Here is a 23,797-nt window from a genome sequence, read left to right as displayed (position 1 = left end):
ATATAAGCTACAAGCATTTGCAGACAACTTGATATGTATTTTGGAAGAACCTATAGAAGCAATTGATTCCTTGTTGAAGAAATTAAGAAGATTTGGTGAAATGGCAGGAATGAAACTTAATTACCAAAAAACAAAGATAATTACCAAGAATATGACAAAAATACAAATTAAGAAGTTAATGGAGAAATCCAGTTTTCAGTGGGGAAAAAAAGTAAAATACTTAGGAATCCACATAACTAATAGAGTTACCTCCTTAATGGAAGACAACTACTAGAAATTACTAAAAGAAGTCAAGGAAGATCTGAATAAATGGAAATACATGCATATCTCTCTCTTGGGCCGAATAGCTACAATTAAAATGAACATATTACCAAAGTACGTTTCTATTTCAGACCATTCCAATTATAAGAAATCAATAATATTTTCAAGAATTAAATAAAATAATTTCAAAATTCATATGGCAAAGTAAAAGACCAAGAATAAGATTCAAAGTCCTACAGAACTCCAAAGAGAAAGCAGGATGTGACCTACCTGACTGGGAACTATACTACAAGGCTTGTACATTGGTATGGATAAAGGAATGGATCCTACTGTGCAACTCAAGACTTTTAAAATTAGAAGGACATGACCTTAAGTTGGGATGGCATGCCTACGTCTGGCACCAAAACACAGATACAAGGAGAAAACTGGCACCTTGTTCCATATATGGTGGCTATGTAAAAAAGAAAAGAAATATTGGAAAGGGATACATGAGTTGCTGCAAGAGGTGCTAGAAATGAAGATACCCTTCAAACTGGAAATGCTCCTACTAAATATAATGCCGGAGGAGATAAATACGGAAAATAGATATTTGATAATCCATATAATAACAGCAGCAAGAATAGTATATGCCAGATATTGGGAAAATACAGATATACCAACAAAAGAATTGATAGAGAAAACCTTAGAGACGGCAGAACTGGACACACTGACAGAATTAATAAAAGAAAAAAACAAACATGATGGGAAACAAAAATGGACCCCGCTCTATGGATGGGTTGAATGGACGTATAACATAGGGACATAACTGTATGTTATCAAAACACAATTAAATGAACGAGGAACAGAAAAAAAGTACTAGAATTAAAGAAAGTAGACGTACAGTGATAATAGCTTCTTGAAAAATAATATAACTATGATGGAATTTGTAGAGACGAAATGAAATGCATGGTATATATCATGTAACCAAAAAATGTAAGATTTTTTATTAACTCTGCTATCAGTATAAGCTGGAACTAAAAACTAATGTTTAAAAAAGTAATTTTTTAGGTAAACAGAATTTTATGTAAAATGCATATAGACTCTTCTGTGAAGATGGCTCATTTGAAATGTGGTTTCGGAGGGGAGTTTTATGGATACCATGGACTGGCAAAAAGACAAATAAGTGGGTTCTAAATAAAATCAAGCCTGACTTCTCCTTATAAGTTAAAATGACAGAACTGAAGCTATTATAGTTTGATAACATTATAAGAAGACTCAACCCACTAGAAAAGACAATAATGCTAGAAAAAGTTGAAGGCAGTAGGAAAAGAAGAAGACCCAACGTGAGGTGGATTTACTCAATAAAGGAAGCCACAGCCTTCAGTTTGCAAGACTAGAGCAAGATTGTTAATTCATAGGGTTGCCATAATTCAGAAGGAACTTGAAAGCACATAACATGCATGGAAGTGGCAAGAAGCTTGGAAGCAGAATTCCAATATCTTTATGCCATGCTTGTTAACATTAACACTTAACTGTGATACTTCAGTAACTGCAATGAACAAATGTACCTGGAACTGCAGGATGGAAATATATTTATAGTAACTATGGGACTGATAATATATCTTCAGGTAGTTTTTTATATGTATGCACTTTAGGAAACTTGCAACTTGCTAGAAAGAACTTTGGAAAGTTGTCTTATGAAAGGGAACCAGTGCATCGGACCATTTCTAATTTTGCAGTCCATAGATAGTAGCTACAATGAAAAGTTCTGAAGGACTCTGATGCAAACTGCAGAGAGTGGGTCAGTACTACTTACACCAAGTTTTATATGCACCAAAACCATTGGATCATGACAAATATATATGTGGTTCATTCGAGGTTGGTTCTACTCCTGTAGAAGGTAGCATAAAAGTTAAAACAGTCTACTAAATCCATTGGAGAGCTCCAGACAACTGCTGTCCTCTTCCTGCAGCCACAATGGAAGATAGCATTCCAGCTAATTGAGAGCAGTCGGTATTAGCAAATCCTGAGAATCAGCTCTAAATTTGTTGGTGAACTAGCTGATGACCTGATACACTTTGTTAAAAGCTTGAGTAGACTAAATCTGTAATACAATGTTAGTTTAAAGTCAGATGAAGCGCATCAAATTCTTATGGGGACTTGTTATAATACTCGGTGTGCTTTTTGAAAGTAAAATTAAGAGGGCTAAAGAGAAGATGACTCTTAACAGAACAAAATGAATAATGCATACTTTATTAGCATTGCAGGTTCCAAATATTTATAAAGACAATCACTGTCAGATTTTACTTTCATAACCTATTCTTCCTATCATTTATAACTAATTTGTAGTTCTATTAGATGCTTCTTTTTGTAACTGCTGTTCAAGGAATAATTACAATAACATTTTGGGTAGCATTCTTTATGGAACTATATGGTTAATATATCTGATTGTCTTTCTAAACTAAGAAACTGCAGGCACAACCGAAAGCTCTGCACACACTGCTACATTTGTCCACTAGCTGTAAACTTCCTGTACATATCAGCTGCATCCTTTTGGATCTGCATACTTGGATTTCTTGGGGGAGTAAAGTGATGTGGCTATTTCCACACAGGTGATTTGCAGTGATGTTTTTGGAAAAGATCACAGTAAAGCCAGGCTTGCTGTCGTATGTGTGTGAAAGTCTATTTTCCTGGTTCTACCCACACAGTAGCCTTTTTTCCTGCCCTACTCTCTCTGGCAGCCGTCTGCCTCCTCCGTACCACCAAGGGGTTTTTTTTGAGGTTTTAAAGAAATCAGCCATGGTTAGATTGATATAGTGGTATATTGGTTTGTCCATTACCATCTTATCTCCCATGTTATTTAACCTCTAAAGGTTAAATAACCATGTTGTTTAACCTTTGGGAGGATTCATTCACAGCTATGGAGTGGATGTCATCAATATGCAGATGACACCCAACTCTATATCTCACTAGCCAGGCCCCCACAAGATTTAGTAGAAATCTTGGATTGCTGCCTGACAGTTGTGGTAAAATGGCTGAAAATGAACAAATTGAAATTGAACCCAAACAAGATGGAAGTGATGCTTGTTGAGAAGGCAGAGATCCTGAAGGAAATTGTACCCCCCACTTTCAATGGAGTTCATCTAACTCTTGCAGACTCTGTTAAGAGCCTAGGGATAATACTGAATCCAGCACTATTACTAGAAAAACAAGTTAAGGCAGCCACAAAAAAAATGCTTTTTACAACCTCTCCCTAGCCTGGAAAATGGCTTCTTACCTCAACATGGCCAACCTGGACACCTGGATCTATGCTGTGGTAACATCAAGACTTGAATATTGTAATGCACTATACATAGGTCTCCCATCCAAACTAACTAGGTGACTCCAATTGGTGCAAAATGCCGTGGCTAGACTGTTATCAGGAGCGAGCAGGAGCATGAACATCATTCCCATCCTGCAGTCACTCTGTTGGCTACCTATTAGTTACCGTGCTCAGTTCAAGGTATTGGTTATCACTTAAAGCTCTTCATGGCCTTGGTCTGGCTTACCTACAGGACGGCCTCCCTCCCTGTGCTCCTCCATGGCAGCATCGTTCTTCCAAACAGGGTCTCCTGCAGGTGCCACCCTGTACATGGGTGAAATCAACAGCAGCCTGTGCATGAGTTTTCTCTGTGGTGGCCCCTACCCTGTGGAATGGCCTGCCTGAGGAGGTCAGGAGAGAAGTGAGGAGATCTTGAATTTCCGCAAATAATGCAAAACTGAATTATTCAAAAAGTTTTACTCAGATAGGAGGCTTGTATTGTAGGGAGGGGATCTCAAATGATCTGCTAATGTGTTAGAAACCATAGACTTCACCACTATTTTGTATTGGATTCCTGCTAATGCTATGTCTTTGTGAACTTGTATCTATTTACCCTATGGCATTGTTTATGGAAACATCCTTGCTATTGACTGTATTAATCTCATACTGTGTAATCCACCTTGAGTCTCAGTGAAAAAGGTGGACTATAAATGACATAAATAACAATAATAATAATAATAAACTTTTGTCTTTATTGAATGTGAATTATAAATTTTTTACTTCGATAATGACAGAAAGGTTAGGAAACTGCATAACAAAAGTAATTCATCCTGACCAGACTGGCTTTGACCAAAGAGATTTATGAAGGAAAATGTTCGATTTGTAATTGATGCAATTGAATTCATGGAGAAAAAAAGACAAAAAGCAACATTTATGTTCTTAGATGCTGAAAAGGCCTTTGACAATCTTTCCTGGTCTTTTCTACAAAAAGTATTACAATATCTACATTGCGGTTACAAATTTGAGAATTCAATACAAGGAATTTATACAAAGCTGAATGCAAGAATTTTAATTAATGGAGCATTAACAGAAGAATTTCAAATTGAAAAAGGGGATAAGACAAGGGTGTCCATTATAACCAGTTATTTATTCTTGCAATGGAAATATTTGCTTTTAAAATAAGACAAGACCCCCAAATTGAAGGATTAAAAGTAGATGGAGAGAAATATAAATTGAAAAGTTACACTAATGATGTTTTGACAGTCTCTGATCCACATAAAATACTACAAGATGTTATAGAACAAATTGTAAGATTTATTTTTTTTTGAAAAATTTTTATTGGGTTAGAATCCATTATTTCCACATTTACATTCAATTTTCCCCAATTTTTTCATCTCTAACCCCCTCCCTTCCCCCCCCTTTTTGTTGACCTCCAACAGCTTTCCAACCCTTTGTCCCCTTTCCCTTACTTTTATTAGCTTCCTCTATCTAAAACAAATATATATTCTCCATTATTCTAAGCAGTACATCCTTAACTATTTTTAACATTATATGCCCAAACTGTAAGCCTTTGTTTCCATCTTAGATAAACAATTTATCCCAATTTTTCAATTTCAGGTATTTCTATATATCATAAACCATATAGATCATACGTTCGTTTATATCAAACAATTTGACTTATTCTCTATATATATTACTCATTCTATCTTTTTATAATAGTTCTATATATCTCTCCTCACGTAGTCAATCAATTTGACCCATCTATATCTTCAGACATTCAGTTTGGTACAAAACTTGTCAGAAAAAAAAGAAAATATTGTTAGTTAATCGCTCCTTATATTTAGTCCTTATAATTAATTATTTTCTCTATGTTCTGTTTGTTAACCTATATATATCTATATATATGTCAATCTATTAATCTGACTGCTTATTAATTCACATTTATCTCTTCTCCCCCCGGTAAAGTCTCCCCCCTCTACTTCAATACTTCAGTAGTTCTCAAACTGCCACAGTTTTCCTCCCACCTCCCATTTCTTCTCCAGGTATTGTTTCAGCTTCTCCCAGTCTGTGTTGAACTGCCCTGAGTCCAGATCTCTCAATTTTCTTGTCATCTTGTCCATTTCAGCCATATACAGCAATTTGTAAGTCCAATCTTCAATAGTTGGCACTTCTTGTACTTTCCATTTTTGCGCATACAAAAGTCTAGCTGCTGCTGTCATATAAAATATCAACGTCCTGTGTTGGGCTGGAATTCCCTCCATTCCCAAGTTCAGTAGCAGGAGTTCTGGGTTCTTATTAATTTGAAATTGTAAAATTTCACTCATTTCTCTTATTATTTCCCCCCAGTACTGCCTGGCTACCTCACACGACCACCACATATGATAGAGGGAGCCCTCATGCTTCTTACATTTCCAGCATTTATTAGAAGTATTCAAATTCCCTAGCGCAATCTTCTTTGGTGTCATGTACCAACGATAGATCATTTTATAAATGTTCTCTTTGATATTAATACATGTCGTTGTCTTCATTGTAGTTTTCCACAAGTATTCCCATGCCTCCATTGTTATTTCTTTATTAAAGTTTATAGCCCATTTCACCATTTGTGTTTTAACTATCTCATCCTCGGTATACCACTTCAACAGTACTTGGTATACCTTGGATATTCTTTGTAAGATTTAGATCTTTGGAGGGATTTAGAATTAATAGGAAAAAAACAAAAATAATTTCTAAATTTTTAACAAAGCAAGAAAAGGAAAGTATTAAGAAAATTATGGGATGTGAATTAACAACAAATCCAGTTAAATATCTGGGCATAAATCTGACTGGGCAAAATGACACATAATAGAACAACTATTATGTAGTTTGGAAGAGAATACAAAAGGATTTTGAAAGATGGTCTAAACTAAAATTGTCCTGATTAGAAGAATTTCTGTAATAAAAAGAACATATTGCCATTTTTTTAAAATTTCAAATGATACCAATTAACATACAAGAGAAGACTTTGAAAGATTGGCAAAAGCAAGTAAGTAAGTTTATTTGGAATGGTAAAAAGCCAAGAATCAGATTCAAACTGAAAAAAGATGTCTAGCAGTACCCAATATTAAGTAATATTATCAAGCAGCTGGCTTAATTTGGATCACAAACTGGATTAAAAATCCAAATCAGAGATTAATGAAATTAGAGACTGCAGATTTGAGTGAAGGGTTACATAACCATCTATGGGTAAAGAACCCAAATTCAATATAAAAAGCATGTAATTAGAGATAGTCTGTTTAAAATTTGGAATTCTTTAAGAATGAGAATTTGTCCACCAATCTCACCAGTAATAATAAATGCATTTTGCAATAAATATGTGAAGAAAACTAATGATTTTATAATTTACCAAGGCATGATAAATTCACAAGGAGAAATCAAATTGTGGCAAATGGTTAATGAAGAAGGAAAGAAGATACAATGGCTGGTATATTTCCAATTAATTTCTAGACTTAAAGATGCTGCTCATGCATACAGAGGTTGAATAAGAGACTTAAGTGATTTTGAAAAGTCAATTACTCAATGAAAAGACCATTTATTAGGACAAATTTACAAACTTTTACTTAAATTTGACACAGAAACAGAACAAGTTAAAATTTGTAGGTTCAAATGGATCCAAAATCTTGGAAAAGAGATAACCTTTCAACAGTGGGAAATCTTATAGACAAAAGATATTCAATTCATTACAAGCCAAACATTAAGAGAAAATTGTTGCATGATGTTTTACCGATGGTACATTACCCCAAAAGATATTGAAGATATGGATAAGGTGTATATAGGGATGGGCTGGAAGTGCAAAGAAGCAGAAGGTACCTTTCACCACATGTGGTGCGCATGCAAAAAGATTTTAAAAATTTAGAAAGATATACATGGTGCGATTTAGAAGATACTAAAAATTAAGTTTGCTATGAAACTAGAAACCATGCTGTTGGGAATTTTACCAGATAATTATGAAAAAAACCTTGCACAAATATGCAGCCAGTGTAGTAATGACAACCAAATGGAAAGCCGAGGTATGCCCAACCAGTGAAAATTGGAAAGATAAAATAGCAGAATATGCTATAATAGACAAATTAACAAATTATATAAACAAAAGACTGATGAAAGAATTTGAAAGGAAATCTGAAATGTATTACTCTTGCTACCATTGCTATATACTTGAATGGTTCACAATGTATTTTTGCAATTTTACTTGGTAAAATATTTAATAGCATATTTTTCGGATCCATTGGAAATTTGCGATTTAATATTTCTTGCATTTCTTCATGTATCTCTATCCATGTCATCAGATAATGCATTCTTGATGCACTATAGCAATGGTTCGCAATTGTTTCACACAGAAAAATCCAGTTGTAGATGATCACTATAGTGTATTGAGACTGCATTATACAACGGTATATGAAAGAAGCCTGAGATATGAGAATGAAAGTTACAGTGTATGCTCAGAACAACCTTCTGTATTTCAGGAATGATTCCCAGATCCACCATCTCATCTGTTTCCAAGGAGCCAGGATTAATCAAGGCTTTAAAAATGATGCCTTCTACTAGTTTTTTTTTTACACTTTGAAATTGTTCATTTGAATTCACATAGACTTGATGCACCATCCCATTCACTTCAGGTCTCCAGCAGCCCATGCTAAACTATTCAGAAACTTGCTGCATTTATCCATGTGCAACTCAACTCCTGCTCTTACTACCGCTAGCCTTGATTGGGAAAGACTGGGCTGCTGGATATTTCATGGTGAAAGGGAGAGGAAGCATTTATTTGGATTCATAATTTTAGCAAAAATAATTGCCTACATTATAGGTAACTTTTCAAGGTTGCAAAACTGTTACATAGTCATATCCTTTAAAACACAGCAAAAAGATGGCATTTAAATTACCTGTGACATAATTCATTATTTAGTCAGGGAAGATCAATTCTATTCATGCAAAAATATTTTCATATACTTTCATGTTTTCTAAAATACAAAATACTACGTAATGAAGTTTACACATGTTATGGTAGATGTTACAGAACTACCTGAATATGTTGTTCTTTCCAAAATGCCATTCTGTGCTGAACCAACCTGACTTTTCCTTTTGGTTTCAAAAAACGTCATCAACTTGGATGTCATGAATGTGCATTATGGAAGTCTATTATTAGATCATCTGAATTCTGGGAAGCTGTTAATGAGCAATTCAGTTTCAACTATCCTGAGGCACAAATCCTTTTATTCACTTTTCTGCCTCTCCACTTGCAGTGCCAAACAATCCCTAATTGCTTGGGAAAAGATTGGGGTAAGCAACAAAAGAAGTATTTCTTAATATAACAGGCAGGGGGACCCACAAGGACTTGTAGGGGGTATCTCTCTTGCCCCTGTATTACTCTCCCATTTTCTCTTTCCCTTCCCTAGCAGCCTTCCCAGCCTCTTCTCTTTTCCTGCTTCCTTCTCTCTTTCCAACCCACCAGCCTACCTACTTTTATCTATCTTCCTGTCTTCACCTTTCCTCCTCCTGACAATGTCTTCCCAAGGAAAGTCTGGCTGAATTACTCAGTGGCTGTCAGTGGAGGGCCTGATTGCATTGTGCACAGTGCTGGACCAGGTGTGTAAACATGTGACTTCCTTCAGGTTTGTAGAGAAATCCCTCCTAACCATTCCTAGCTCCATTTTGCTTAATTATTAACCCAAGTTCTGTAGCCTGGGTCAGAATTAGATATATGATGTAAAGGGAAAGTTTTAGAATTTAATTTAAATCAAATTTGAGTTGCAGTTAGGGTTGCCAATTCTAGGTTGGAAAATTTCTGGAGATCTGACTGTGAATCCTGGGAAGAATGGAGTTTGTGTAGGGGAGGGAGCACAGCATAGATATAGAATCATAGAGTCATCTCCCACACAATGCAGGAAATTCACAACTACCTCCTCCCCACACCCCCAATGACCCCTGCTCCATGCTCAGAAGATAACAAAAAGCTTCCAGGATCCTTGGCCAAACTGACCTGCAGAAAATTGCTTCCTGACCCTGAACTGGCAATTGGCATTACCCCCAGGCATGTAAGAAAGAGTCACGAGAATAAGCACTGATATAACTCTGCCCTCCCTCTCATGAACTGCCAAGGTTCATAGACTCAGCATTGCTGTCAGATGGCCATATAGGGATGTCAGTTCCCTTGACTCTCCCAGCAGGAGGGTGGGGGACCCAGCACTTACCTTTCTGGTGTTTGTGGGTGCCCCTCACACAAGTGCAAAGTGCGCACATGCGCTCCTGTGCCTATGTGATGAAGTCACTTCTGGGACCCATTTGGAGCCAAAATCGGCCTGCTGAGAAGCATAGGAGTGCTTTCAGCGGCAGCATTGTGATGTCACTCCCGGAGGTGATGTTGTTGTGCCGCCCTGGGAGCATGCTTGAGGCAACGCTCCCCCAGGTGATGCTCCCTTGTTGGCCAGGTGAGTAGAGACAGTGGGCAGAGGGTGGGAGTGGGGATCCCTCACCCTCAGCAGACGAATGGCATTGCTGTGGCCATGTGATACCATAGAGTGTCTGAAGCTGTGATTTTCTCCAGGAGAACTGATCTCTGTAGCCTGGAGAGAACTTGTAATTCTGGGAGAATTCAACACTCCACCTGGAGGTTGGCAAGCCTAGTTGCAGTACACCTAGTACAGTAAGCAGCCCCTTTGTCAATGGATACTTTGGAATTGAAGGAGCTTTTATTTTACTCATTTCTTTCTCATGGATAGAAGATTGATTTGAGACATGAGATACACAAACAGAATCTAAAGAATGATAAGAGATCTATCTGGTGCCCCCTTTTTCTCCATGCCAGGGTTTGTGTGTTTGCTTGAGTGCAGATGTAAGGAGTTGATACTTCCAGCTCATTGCCTAGGGCCCAACTTGCCTGTAGTTTGTCCCCTTGTACACATTCTATGTCTATCATTTTTTTTCCAGTTAAGGTACTCTCATGCTGATTTTAAGTTCTGTACTTCTTTTCCCAGCTTTCGGAACAAAGAAAACTATTTCTGGGAATGTAGGTGTATGCTGTTTTTTAAATCTGCCCAGGGTATGCTGCATAATTGGAAATCTTTGCTCACAAAAATCTAATTTCTGGGAGTTTCCTTCGTCAGTGTACAGTACTCACTTGTATGAGCTCCTGAATACAAACCTAATATAATTAGTGGGTGAGCTGGGCTTCAAAGTCTCTGTTACAACTGTTGTTCTCTTTAGGGACCTTGGAACAGCTCTGTCACATCTTCAGGTCCTTTGGATGGTTCGCTGTGGGCTTTCAGACTTAGATGGCATCTCTTCCTGCTGTTCTTTGAAGGTAGGGCAATCAATAATTTGAAACTTTCCTATAGTTGATTCCTTTACTCAATATTTAGCTTCCTTGTATTTCCACTAATTAGTTATTTCAAGTGACTTCATTTATTTATCCCCCTTTCTCAATGAGATCCAATGTGAATTACACAGTACTGGTAAATACAATATAATCAACAGCTAGGACATTTAATGAGCAAAATACAATATGATTATCTATTAGGACTAGAGATGGGCACGGACAGAAAAAACAAACCGTGTGCTTCATGGTTTGTCACATTTCACGAACCACAAACTTTCATAAACTTGTCCCGGTTCGCGTACCAGTTCATTTGGTTTGTGAAAATGTCGTATCCAGGTCAGCAAATAATCACTTCTGGGTCAGCAGAAGGTCACTTCCAGGGCAGCAGAAGGCCACTTCCAGGTCAGCAGAAGGTCTGCAGGAAGTCCATCCCCTGTTGCCTAGGAAACTGATTGATCAGCACCAGGCTGTCTGCAGTGATGAACCAAAAAACAAACCAAACCAGCCTAAAGTTCATGGCAGTTCATCAGAAATGGGCTCTGATGAACCACCGGTTCATGAACCACGAACTGGCCCGGTTTGTGCCAAACTTTGTTTTTTATTTCGGTTCGTGCCCATTTCTAATTAGGACATTCAATGAAAACAGATATAATAGGGTATGGTTGCAGAAAATTTAAAAACAAGTATAAAGCAGAATACAAACATGAAACCTTTCTAAAACAAAGCATAATTAATTAACATGACAGCTTTAGCAATGTGGAACTACCCAGTAGGATTCCCAGTATCCCTTTTAAATGCTAAGCATGGGACCAGGCTTAATTTTTTTAAAGATCTAGCATCCCTTTTTTTTAAGATACTAAATATGAATCAAGGATTTAAAGAAAATAATTTTAACCTATATCCAGAAAACACTATAGTGCATACTTCTGTAAAGGAACCACCAACATAGTTTATCATATATTGTACTCATGTTAACTCCTGGCTCAAAATTATTTAGGATCTAAAATTACTGTGCCATATCCAAAAGACTGGAAACTTTTCATTCAATGTCTTCACTTAATATAGCATAGTTAAAACTTAATGTTGATGAGATTTCTTTCTTCCTCTTTAGGAACTCTATATAGCCTATAACAATATTGCTGACTTAAGCCCAGTGAGCCTATTAGAGCATCTTGAGATTCTAGACTTAGAAGGAAACAACATTGAGGAACTTGGTCAAGTCCAGTATCTAGGGCTGTGTACCAAACTGACTACTCTTACCATGGAAGGGAATCTTGTTTGCCTGAAACCAAGCCCCAAAACTTCAGAAGTAAGTATTTTATTCAGACTTTATGATAAAATATTTTTAGTTGTTTATCTTAATTTATGCTTCTTCTACATGATACAAGTCTCTTGTGCATTTGTTGCTGCTGCTTTTTGTTGGCTTTTAAAAACAAGCAGTTGCTATATTGATGTTGTGTTTGCAGAACCAGCTTGGCTTAGCTTGGCATGCTTTCTTTCTCTCTGATCCATTCAAAAGCCAAGCATACAATATATGCACCAAACAATACAAAAGAAAAATTTTATGAGAATTTTTTTGATAAATTGTTGGATTTCCAAGAAGGAGAAATTATTATCTGCTGGGAAGTACTGAAGTACTGGATTTAAAGAAGGACCAATCGGAAAAAAAACCAGAGGAGGAAAATTACCCAAGAACATCTCGCACTACATGGAAATGTTACATCTAGTAGATGCCTGGAGAACTATAAATCCAAATGCTAAAGATTATACCTTCTTCTCAGATAGGCATCAAACATATTCGAGGATAGCTATGTGCTGGATATCCAAAACTGCATTAATGAATTTAAAGAAGGAAGAGATACAACCAAAAATTTACACAGATCACAATCCTTTGCTGATAGAATGGCAAAAAGGTGAATTTAAGGAAAGAAGATGGAAACTGAATGATAATATTTTACTGCAAGGTGATATTCTAAAGAAGTGTAAAAAAGAACTGTTTTTCAAATCATTGCACCGATGGCATCTCCATTACTACAATTTTGGAAGCAAGTAAAGCTTTTATGAGAGGGAACCTGATAGCTTTGATTAAAAAAAAAAAGGGGGGGGAGGAGAAAACAAAACAGATGAATGAAATCACAGCCAAAATTCAACATCTGGAAGAACAGCATAAGAAATCTCTTAAGATAATATTAACTGAAATTAAATAATTAAGAAATTAATTGAACTTATTGCAAGCTGAAGAAACGCAGAAGAAATTAAGCTTCATGAAGCTCAAAAATTTTGAACATGCAAATAAACCAGGTCATTTTCTGGCTCACTGTTTTAGGAAAGAATCTGAAAAAAGTAGGATAACAGGAGTTAAAAAGTCAGATGGAATTACACATATAGAAAAAGAAATACACCAACAATTTATTTCCTTTCCCCCCCGAATTATATGAGAAAGAACTTTCTAAAGAAGAAGGAATGGAAGATACATTAATCTCAAAGTTTAAATTAGAAGACAAGGAGGTGATGAAGTACAGTACAAGAGATTTTGCAAGCAATAAGAAAAATGAAAAAAGATACAGCTTCGGGCCCAAATGGGCTAACAGCTTTGTATTATAAATGTTTGGAAGAAGAATTGATACTGCCTCTTCAAAAAGTCATGAAGAAAATAAGTGAAGATATGATTTTATCTCCAACGTGGCAAGAGGCTCATATAACATTGATCTATAAAGAGGGAAATGATCCAATGTTGCCTCAATCATACAGACCCATCTTGTTATTGGACGTAGATTACAAATTATTCACTTCTATATTGGCATAAAAAATATTATACATTCTGACCAGACAAGCTTTGTCTCAAAGAAATACATGAAAGAAAATGTTTGATTTGCAATTGATGCAATGGATTTAGTAAGGGGAAAAGGACATAAAATGACATTTATCTTTTTGGACACTGAAAAAGCATTTGACAGCCTCTCTTGGATTTTCTTACAAAAAGTAATACAGAATTTAAACTGTGGCCCAAAATTTGAGAACTGGATACAAGGAGTTTATACAAAGCAAAAGGCGAAGATTTTAATCAATTTACAGAAGAATTACAAATTGAAAAGTGCACTAGACAAAGTTGTCCACTGTAACCACAATTACTCATTTTAGCGATGGAAATTTTTGCTTCAAAATTAAGGCAAGACTCTAAAATTAAAGGTTTGAAGGTGGGTAACGAAGAATTTAAATTGAAATGTTACGCAGATTATGTTGTTTTGACAATTTTGAAACCACAGAAGACATTACAACATGTAATGGAACACCTTGAGAGTTTTGGAAACCACTCAGGATTTATTTTAGTTTTTTCCCCACACCTGAGACTGGGAGACCCAAAACTGCAAATGAATGTATTCTTCAAAAGATCATTTAGCAAACACAAGGGCTTTTGTAAGGCAAAAAAGCACTCTAAAGGTGTCAGAAGACATTTTAGTCCAAAATCTAGTACATGTATTTTGACAAAGAGTCCACTTCATCAGATGCATGGTGATCACTTTACTCTGGTTTGGTTAGATATCACTTGAAGTACTGTGTTCAGTTTGGGGCATCACTGTTTAAGAAGGATGTTGACAAGCTGGAACATGTCCAAAAGAGAGCTAGAAAGGTTGTGAGGGGTCTGGAGACCAAGTTCTATGGGGAGTTATGTTTAGTCTGGAAAGAAGATGACTGAGAGGTGATACGATAGCCATCTTCAAACATTTGAAGGGCTGTGACATTGAGGATGGAGCAGAGTTGTTTTCTGTTGCTTCAGAGGGTCAGACCACAGAGCTAATGGGTTAAACCAAAAGAGGTTTTGGTTAAACATGAGAAAGAATAGGGATAGCTGTGAATTTCTTGCATTGTGTTGGGGGGTTGGACTAGATGACCCTTTGGGGATTCCTTCTTGCTCTACAATTCTATTCTATGAATGTATGAATTGTTACATTTGGTAAGTGTGTGTGTGTGTGTGTGTGTGCATGTGAGTATGCATGCATGCACACACACACAAACACATACATAATATAACTGCAAACAGAAGAGGGCAGGCAGTTATTACAAAAAAAAGTCAAAGGGTTCCGTTTCTTAATATAAGGAGTGTTACATTACATTGAAAAGCATAAATGAAAAAGATCTAGTCAAAAGTGTAAATGATCTATTGTACCTGTGTGGACCACTCCTAACTGTTGACAAACTGGCTGTCAGATGCGCCCTGCTTATCTGCCATGTATGTCTATTATTTTCTGTACTCTGTACTCTGTGTCTCAGAATGTGTAAAGAACTACCTGTGTAACTGTCTGATTATGTAGCCAAGAGTAGCTTATCTTTGCAGGTGGCTGTTTTCACTTTCTCGCCTGGCATGGGAAAGTGTCCTTGGAATGCCAGCCAGAGCCGTATCTCCCTGAGACATGAAATGAGCTCATCTTTGTCTACCCCTCAGGGCCGGTGCGCCCATTGAGGTCAGGTAGGCGGTTGCCTCAGGGTGTGGGGTGCCGGAGGGGGCACCGGAGGAGGCACTAGGGGTGGGAGCGTGCGCCACGGAGCTGCAGCCTCCCCCGCCCCGTGCTGCCACCGCCGCCGCCAGCACATGCCCCCGGCCAGGTGCAGCAGCCATGGGCAGGCATCTGGGGTGGTGCAGGGCAACTGAGTGGGAGAGCTGGGAGGCCACCCACGCGCCGTCCCGGCCGCCCGCCGCAGCAATCAGGCCAGCTGTCGCGTGTGCCCGTGATGATGTCACATGTGACGTCATCACGCAGGCTGGTGTGTGCGCACCTGCCCGACCCGCTGGCTGGCCGCAGGTGCCAAAAACCCTGGCGCCGCTCCTGCTTCCCCTTCCCTACCCCCTCCAACCTTCTAGACCCTGCGCGCCTAAATTCTAACGGTCTTTATCCCAAGGTGGGAAGCCTGCCCTATAACTAACATTGCTTTGCCCATTTACGTCACTTCTGCCAATGCTGTAGTCTTGAGTGCACTGATACTGATGGATCTCTAATAAAGAAACTTTTACTGGATTCTTGAAGTGTCCTCAGTGAAGTAACTGGGGATCTAACTGGCAGAGCCTGACACTGGCAAAGTTACATGTTTGTAAATTAAGTTAGGCATCCTGCTGCCAGGCTATAACATACCTTCTGGATTGTCAACTCCCCCTTACCCTGACAGCCTCAGAGAAGCCTGAAACTAGAGACTCATATATGAAAGAGAAGCCATGGGATTGGACAACCAGAAGAAAACCAAGATTAATTAGTCAGTGACTTAGCCTCGGTCACACAGAAATATTTAATTGAGTAATTTTAAATGCATTTTAAATGCATTTTTCTTTTCTTTTTCTTTTCTCTTGGAGTTGCCAAGCCCCGTTTGCCCCTATGGAGGAGCCTCCCCTGGCACATAATAGCATATTTCATGTTAGAGGATTTGTAAGTGAATGAGCCCTTGGTGGTACATCTAATGTTTCTGGGTCCTTTGACGGTGTCACTTGAGTAAATATGTGGACAGAGCAGGCATCAGGTTTTGTTGCAGTGGCTGAACCTTAGGTTTGTATCTCCCTTGGGTGATCCTGGTGAATAGTGGCTTCATGTTGGGGGCTATCTGTGAGCAAGGACTGGCTTCTCCCCTGTGAGAGAGAAGGATTGTCTTTCTGGACTAATCATGCTTTGGAAAGGTTTTAGCTGTAAGTGGCAACTCGTGGTGATGTGTTGTTTTCTCTGCTTGGTTACAAGATACCTTGATGTTTTGGCTGCAGCAGAGTAACAGTGCAATCGTAACCCATGTCCAATGGATTTAGAAAGGTATACATCTGTTTAGGACACACTGAATCATGGCTACCCCTTTGGAATTTAGATTAGAAGCTGCTCTTGAGAACTAGCTCTTGTATCTAAAAATAAAGATACTTCATGTACATCTTGAGGACTGTTGTTGTTTAGAGGGGCCAGATACTTACCCAAAAAATGGGAGCTGCAGTCTCTATCCCTATGAAACACATCGAAGGCTGATATTCTCGAGGGACTGAATCCGCTTGTCCTAGATGCTGCTGCTTGATGATACAATTTGATGTTCGGTACAGCCAGTCCGCCTCAATTTTTGTCATCTTGCTATACTTTGAATCTTATCCTTGTTTTTTTTCCTTTCCATATAAAGTCATTTATTGCTTTCTGCCATCTATTGAAAGTATTTTGTTCAATGTAAATTGGAATCATTTAAAATAGGAAACTTAATTTAGGTAATATGTTCATTTTAACTGCTGCATTGAAATGTTTAAATTTTGCCATCTCTGCAAATGTTCAATAATTCCTGTCCAAACTCTTTGATAATTATCTTTCTAAAGGTTTCGTGATGATACATTTATCCCTAAATATCTTACTGGCTTTGTAGTGATGGTACAGTCGGTTATGCTTCCGATCTTTTCACATTCCTCTTTCGTTGTCAAGAGTAACAATATCTTTGTTTTCTTCTTATTCAGTTTATAACCAGAATGCAGCCCAACTCTTAATATTTGTTCCGTTACATAAATCAAGGAGGTCTGTGGATTTGTCACTGATATAACCATATCATCTGCATAACTTTTCATCTTATACATCTCTTTCCCCTCCTTTATTCCAGCAATTCTGCTATCTTGTCTGATTCTTACTGCCAAAACTTCAAGTGAAATGATAAACAATAGTGGTGAGATTGGACATCCTTGACGTGTTCCTTATGTTATTTCTTTGTAAATGAGCCATTAACTAAAATTGCAGCTTGCTGTTTGGTATAAGTACTTTGAATCCAATTCAGAAACTCATTCCCACAATTCATTCTTTGCAGTGTTTTCGTAAGAAACTTCCAAGAGATGATGTCAAATGCTTTTTCAGCATCAACAAACATAAATGCAGTTTTTTCACCTTGTCGTCTTGAATGTTCAATTGCACTAAGAAGGTATCTGATATTATGTTTCATATACCCCTTCAGGACAAAGCCTGTTTGGTCTTCATCTTTTCAATCTTTGAGCCATTATTATTGTAAATATAATCCAACAAAGAGAGAGGTCTGTATGATAGCGGTATTAATAGATCATTACCTTCTTTATATATCAAAGTTATATTTCTTCTTGCCACGCCGGTGGTAATATCTTCTTACTTTGTATCTCATTCATCACTTTTTGCAGAGGTATGGCCAATATATCCTCAAAAGATTTGTAATAAGCAGCCGTAAATCCATCCGGACCTGGAGCTTTTGCAGTCTTCAAAGTTTTGATTGCAGAATTTATCTCTTGTATTGTTATTGCTTGATTTAAGATAATTCTGTGCTCAGTGGTAAATTCTTTAATTGGTGTCTCTTGTAGCTATTTCTCCATCTCTTCTTCATTTATTGATACTTCTTTGTAGAGATTGGAAAAGAAACCTCTAACTTGCTCTTTCATTTTCTGATCTCTATAAATTACTTGGTTGCCTTCCTTAATTCCCAGTATCCTTCTCTTCTCTGACTCTTTCCTTAGACAATACGCCAAATATCTTCCAGGCTTATTTGCAGCTTCAAAATATCTATGCTTTAAATACTTCAACTTTTTCTGAATTTCTTCTGTCTCCAATAAATCCAATTTGTTCTTCAGCTGCTTAATTTCTTCCCATTTTTCTCTATCCCTTGTTCTTTTCCAATTTTTTCAATTTTTGGGTTAACTTATTTCTTACTTCAAACTTAATTTTCTTCTTTTTGGATGCGATTGCCATCAATATTCCTCTCAGATAGGCTTTACTTGCTTCCCAAATTGTTATAGGGTTGGCATCGTTTGTCATATTTATTCTAAAATAGTCAGCCAATTCTTCCCTGCATTTTGCAGTACATCCTCATTTGAAAGTAAAGTATCATATAATCTCCATCTTCTTTCTCTCTTATTGCCTCTTTGACATACTATATCGAATTATGCTCTATTATGATCCTTGAGTGAATTTCTGCTTTTTCTATCTGTGTCAGAAGGCTCTTAGATATCCAACACGTATCTATCCTGGAGTATTTTGGATGTCTACCTGAGAAGAATGTATAGTCTCTATCTATATATTGTCGAAGGCTTTCACAGCCAAGACCACAGCTATATAGCCCGGAAAATCCACAACAACTATAGTCTCTATCCTTTTTATGTAGTGATCTCCAGGCATCCTCTGCTTCCAAAATTGACATATAATTGAATACACACTTAGGAAGGTTTTGTCCCACCCTTGTCGATCTGTCAGTTTTACAGTGCAAGACACCATTCATGTCTCCAAAAATTAGAGTCTCTCCTTCTTGAAAGTCTAAAATTTTTTGGAAGAATCTCTCATGGAATTTCTTCTGGCCATCATTTGGTGCATATAAAGAGACCAAAGTCCATATTTGACCATGAGGAAGTCTTATTTTTAAGGCCACATATCTCCAATTCTTGTCTTTTAATTCTTGTAGGATTTTGAAGTTTTGATTATTGAGATATATGGCCACACCATTTTTCTTCAGTTGCAATGAAGATGTGTAAACCTTGCCTAATTTTTTACAATTTAGTAAATGTTCTTGGTCTTTTTTGATGTGAGTTTCTTGAATGCATATCATCATCATCATCTTTATAGTCTGCCCTCCCCGCAAATGGGCTCAGGGCAGATTACAACATACAAATAAATTACAATAAAAAGCAATAAAATCACAGATGCATACTCTAAATTCAGCAGCATAAAACAGGCTCTGTGATCTCACTTCTAATGCCCCAGGACAAGATTCCATTCATCCTTCCCCGCAATCCATATCTGCCCTTAATTTCTTCAATTGATTAAATGTTCTTGATCTTTTAGCGGGAGAATTTAATCAATTCATTTTTTTAAAAAAAGAATTTTTATTGGATGGGTTTACAAACATAAACATAATAATCATTATCATTTTCCACCCCATTACATTTTCCCCATCCTTTCCCCCCTCCCTTTTCTAATGACTCCCAACAGTTTTCCATACCTAACTTAACCTGAAGAATATATACTATAAATTCTTAAAATCTATAATAATATATATAATATATATCTATATAATACATACTAATCTAGTCAATTTAGTTGTATTAACTATCTTAATATAATACTTATCTAAATTAAGAGTATAAAAATATATAAATATATAATAGGTACATATACTAACTAAATATATATACTAATCCTTAAATACCTATTATCTATATTATAAATCTAATGCTTCTATTTACATCACTAAAATATTGTATATACTCCCTATTACCTATACAACCTTATTGCTTCCCATATGAATATGTTGTCTTACTCTTAACTTTATAATACTATAATATTATAACTCTATACTAATCCAATAAAATATAATAAAATATACCCCCTTTTAACCTTAAGTAAGTTTCTATCTCCCCCTTAACAACTATCCAAAGACCACAATTTCCCCTTCATGTCCCACTTTTTCTCCACATATTTCTTGAATTTTTCCCAGCTTAATATATATTCCAATACTTCTTGCTCTTTCAATTTCCTCGTTAGTTTGTCCATTTCTGCCATGTTCAGAACTTTCAAGATCCAGTCTTCCATAGATGGTATCTCCTGAGTCTTCCACAACTGTGCATAACACATTCTGGCCGCCGTAATCATATAAAATACCATAACTCTGTCCATTTTATCAAAGTCTTCTAGGTTCATACATAATAACAATTCTGGGGTTTTAATTATATTCCTTTGTAAAATATCCGACATAACCTTTACTATATCCCCCCAGAACTGTTTTGCCTTGTCACAAGACCACCACATATGATAAAATGAACCTTCATGTTGTTTACATTTCCAACATTTATCAGACATCTGACTATTACCATTGGCCAACTTCTTCGGTGTTAAATACCATCTATACATCATTTTATAAACATTTTCTCGCACCGTGGTACATGCTGAAATTTTAACTGTATTTTTCCATACCTTTTCCCAAGCTTCCATTGAAATTTCCCTATTACAATTTATTGCCCATTTAACCATCTGAACTTTAACAACCTCCCCCTCTGTAAACCATTTCAATAATATCTTGTATATTTTAGAAATCATTTTCTTCCCCCCCCCCCGATGCAAGCAGTTCTCAATCTCAGAATTTTGTAGCCTAAAACCATTTTTCCTTTTGTCCTTCTCATACAAATCTTTTATCTGCATATATTGAAACCATCCATATTGGAATGGCAATTCGTCATTGTCTTTAAGAAAATAATTGTTCTGTTTTATCTCAAGAATTTCTTTATATGTCAACCACTCTTCCCCTGCATATTCTGTTCTCGGATTTACTACTTCAGCAGGAATAATCCACATTGGTATAGTCTCTTCCATATATTTCTTGTATTTGGTCCATACAGCAAACAAGCTTCTTCTTACATAATGATGTAAAAACATAAGAGTCTGCTTTTACTTTGTCATACCATAGATATGCATGCCATCCAAATATTTTATTATATCCTTCCAATGCTAACAGCTTCAAATGCTTCAATGTCAACCATTCCTTTATCCAGTCCAAACATACCGCTTCATGATATAATTTAAAGTTTGGTAATTGTAGACCTCCTCTTTCTTTTGCATCATACAGTACCTTCATTTTAACTCTAGGTTTCTTTCCAGCCCAAACAAAGTTTAATATCGTTCTCTGCCGCTTTTCAAATTGTTTACTATCTTTAACAATAGGTATTGTCTGTAGTAGAAACATCATTCTTGGAAGAACATTCATCTTAATTACTGCAATACGACCTAACCATGACAAATTCATTTTGTTCCATTTAATCATATCTTTTATCTATTTGTTGCCATAGCTTATCATAATTATTCTTATATAGATCAATATTTTTCACTGTCACTTCCACTCCTAGATATTTAACTTTGTTCACTACTTCACATTCTACCTTGTCCATCAACTTCTTTTGCTGTTGTTTAGTCATATTTTTACACAATATTTTGGATTTCACCTTATTTATAACAAATCCAGCTAAAACTCCAAAATCTTTCATTTTCTTCATCAATTTTGGCATGCACTCTACTGGATCCTCCACTATCACCATTATATCATCGGCAAAAGCTCTGACTTTATATACAAATCCTTTTATCCTCAGTCCTCTTATTGAATTATCTTCTCTTATTTGCCTAAGTAAAATCTCCAATACCATTACAAACAGAAGTGGGGGACACCCTTGTCTTGTTCCTTTTCTTATTTCCAACTTTTTTGTTACATCCGAATTAACAATTATATTTGCAGATTGATTTTTATATATTGCTTTTATTGCTTGTATGAATTTCTCTCCCAACTGCATCTTCTCCATTGTTGCAAACATAAACTCCCAGTTCAAATTGTCAAAAGCTTTCTCCGCATCCACAAAAAAAACCCCAACCTGCTTCCCTGGGTTTTTATCATAGTACTCAATGGCATTCAGCAATACTCGTAGGTTATTTTTTATTTGTCTTTCCGGTAAGAAACCAGCTTGATCTTCTATAAATTCCACTAACCACACCTTAAATCTTTCCGCTAATATCTTAGCAAATATTTTGTAGTCATTATTAGTTAGAGATATTGGTCTATAATTCTTAACATTACTTAAATCTAATGTCTCCTTCGGTATCAGTGTAATATTAGCCTCATTCCATGTATCTGGCATCTCTGCCCCCTCCAATATCTCATTCATCACTTTTTGCATCAATTGTTTTAAATCCTCTACCATCATTTTATAAAATTTTGCTGTAATTCCATCCGGTCCCGGAGCTTTACCAACTGTAGTAGCTTGTATTGTTTGCACCACTTCCATTGTTGTTATTTCAGCACCAAGCTTCCCTTTCAGCTTCTCCGGCACCTTAGGTAAATCAATCATGTCAAAATAGTCTCTTATCTTTTCATAGTCCACTGTTTTTTTCTGATATAGTCTTGCATAATATTTATAGAATGCTCTCTCAATCAGTCCTTGATCATATAATTCCTTCCCCTCTTCCATAATTTTACTTATTGTTCTTTTTTCTCTCTTTTTCTTCAGTTGCCACGCCAAATATCTCCCTGGTTTATTAGCTCCTTCAAATGATTTTTGCTTCATTTTCTTCAGTTCCCACTCCACTTCCTTATTTTCCATAACCCTGATTTGTTCTTGCAATAACTTTATTTCATACAACAATTTCTTTTTACCTGGCCTCTTTTTCAATTGCTGTTCTACTTGAATAATTTTTCCTGAATCTCTTTTAACTTCATTTCTTTTTTCTTTTTGTCTCTACCATTTAAATCCATCAACACACCTCTAATTACTGCTTTATATGTATCCCAGACCTTATGTGTTGACACTCCTTTATCAACATTACATTGAATAAAAAACTTTGTTTCTTTTTTAAGCACCTCCACACATTCTGGGTCTCCCAAAAGATCCTCATTAATTCTCCATCTCCGTTTCTTGTTTCTCATTCCAAATCTCCACATCACAGGATTATGATCTGAGCTAATTTTCGGTAAAATATCAATCTCTTTAGTAAATACTACCAGTTCTTTAGACGCCCAGATCATATCTATTCTAGAAAAGGATTGATGACTAGTTGAGAAGAAAGTATATTGCTTCGATTTAGGGTTGTATTTTCTCCAAATATCCTCTAAATTTTCTTGTTCCTGAATCTCAAAAAATGACTTTGGTAATTTCCCTGCCCTTACTTTACTTGGTGATGAGCTTTTATCCAACTGTAAATCCACAACTCCATTCATATCTCCAGCTACAATTATATGATCATAAGTCCATTGTTCCATTTGCTCTCTTAAGTCTTTAAAAAATAAATCCTTAGAACCATTTGGTGCATATACTCCAAGTATCAACATTTTTTTGGCATTACATAAAAATTCCACAGCCAGGTATCTTCCATTTTTATCAGAAACTATTAATTTGGGCTGCAATTCTTCCTTAATATATATAACAA

General features: G+C 36.5%; 1 protein-coding gene across 3 annotated transcripts in view; it reads left to right on the top strand.

Moving 5' to 3' along the window:
• Positions 1–23,797, top strand: part of LRRC56 (leucine rich repeat containing 56) — a 138,804-nt gene that overhangs the window by 66,136 nt on the left and 48,871 nt on the right. For all 3 annotated transcript variants that reach the window (XM_054970202.1, XM_054970201.1, XM_054970203.1), the window contains 2 exons: positions 10,778–10,874; positions 12,001–12,198. In XM_054970202.1, the coding sequence (XP_054826177.1) occupies positions 10,778–10,874; positions 12,001–12,198 (295 nt within the window). The remainder of the gene's footprint in view (positions 1–10,777; positions 10,875–12,000; positions 12,199–23,797) is intronic.

The sequence above is a fragment of the Eublepharis macularius genome, chromosome 2 (genome assembly GCF_028583425.1).
Source record: "Eublepharis macularius isolate TG4126 chromosome 2, MPM_Emac_v1.0, whole genome shotgun sequence".
NCBI lineage: Eukaryota > Metazoa > Chordata > Lepidosauria > Squamata > Eublepharidae > Eublepharis > Eublepharis macularius.
The sequence above is the reverse complement of the archived record's forward strand: the minus strand, read 5'-3'. Positions and strand labels throughout refer to the sequence as shown.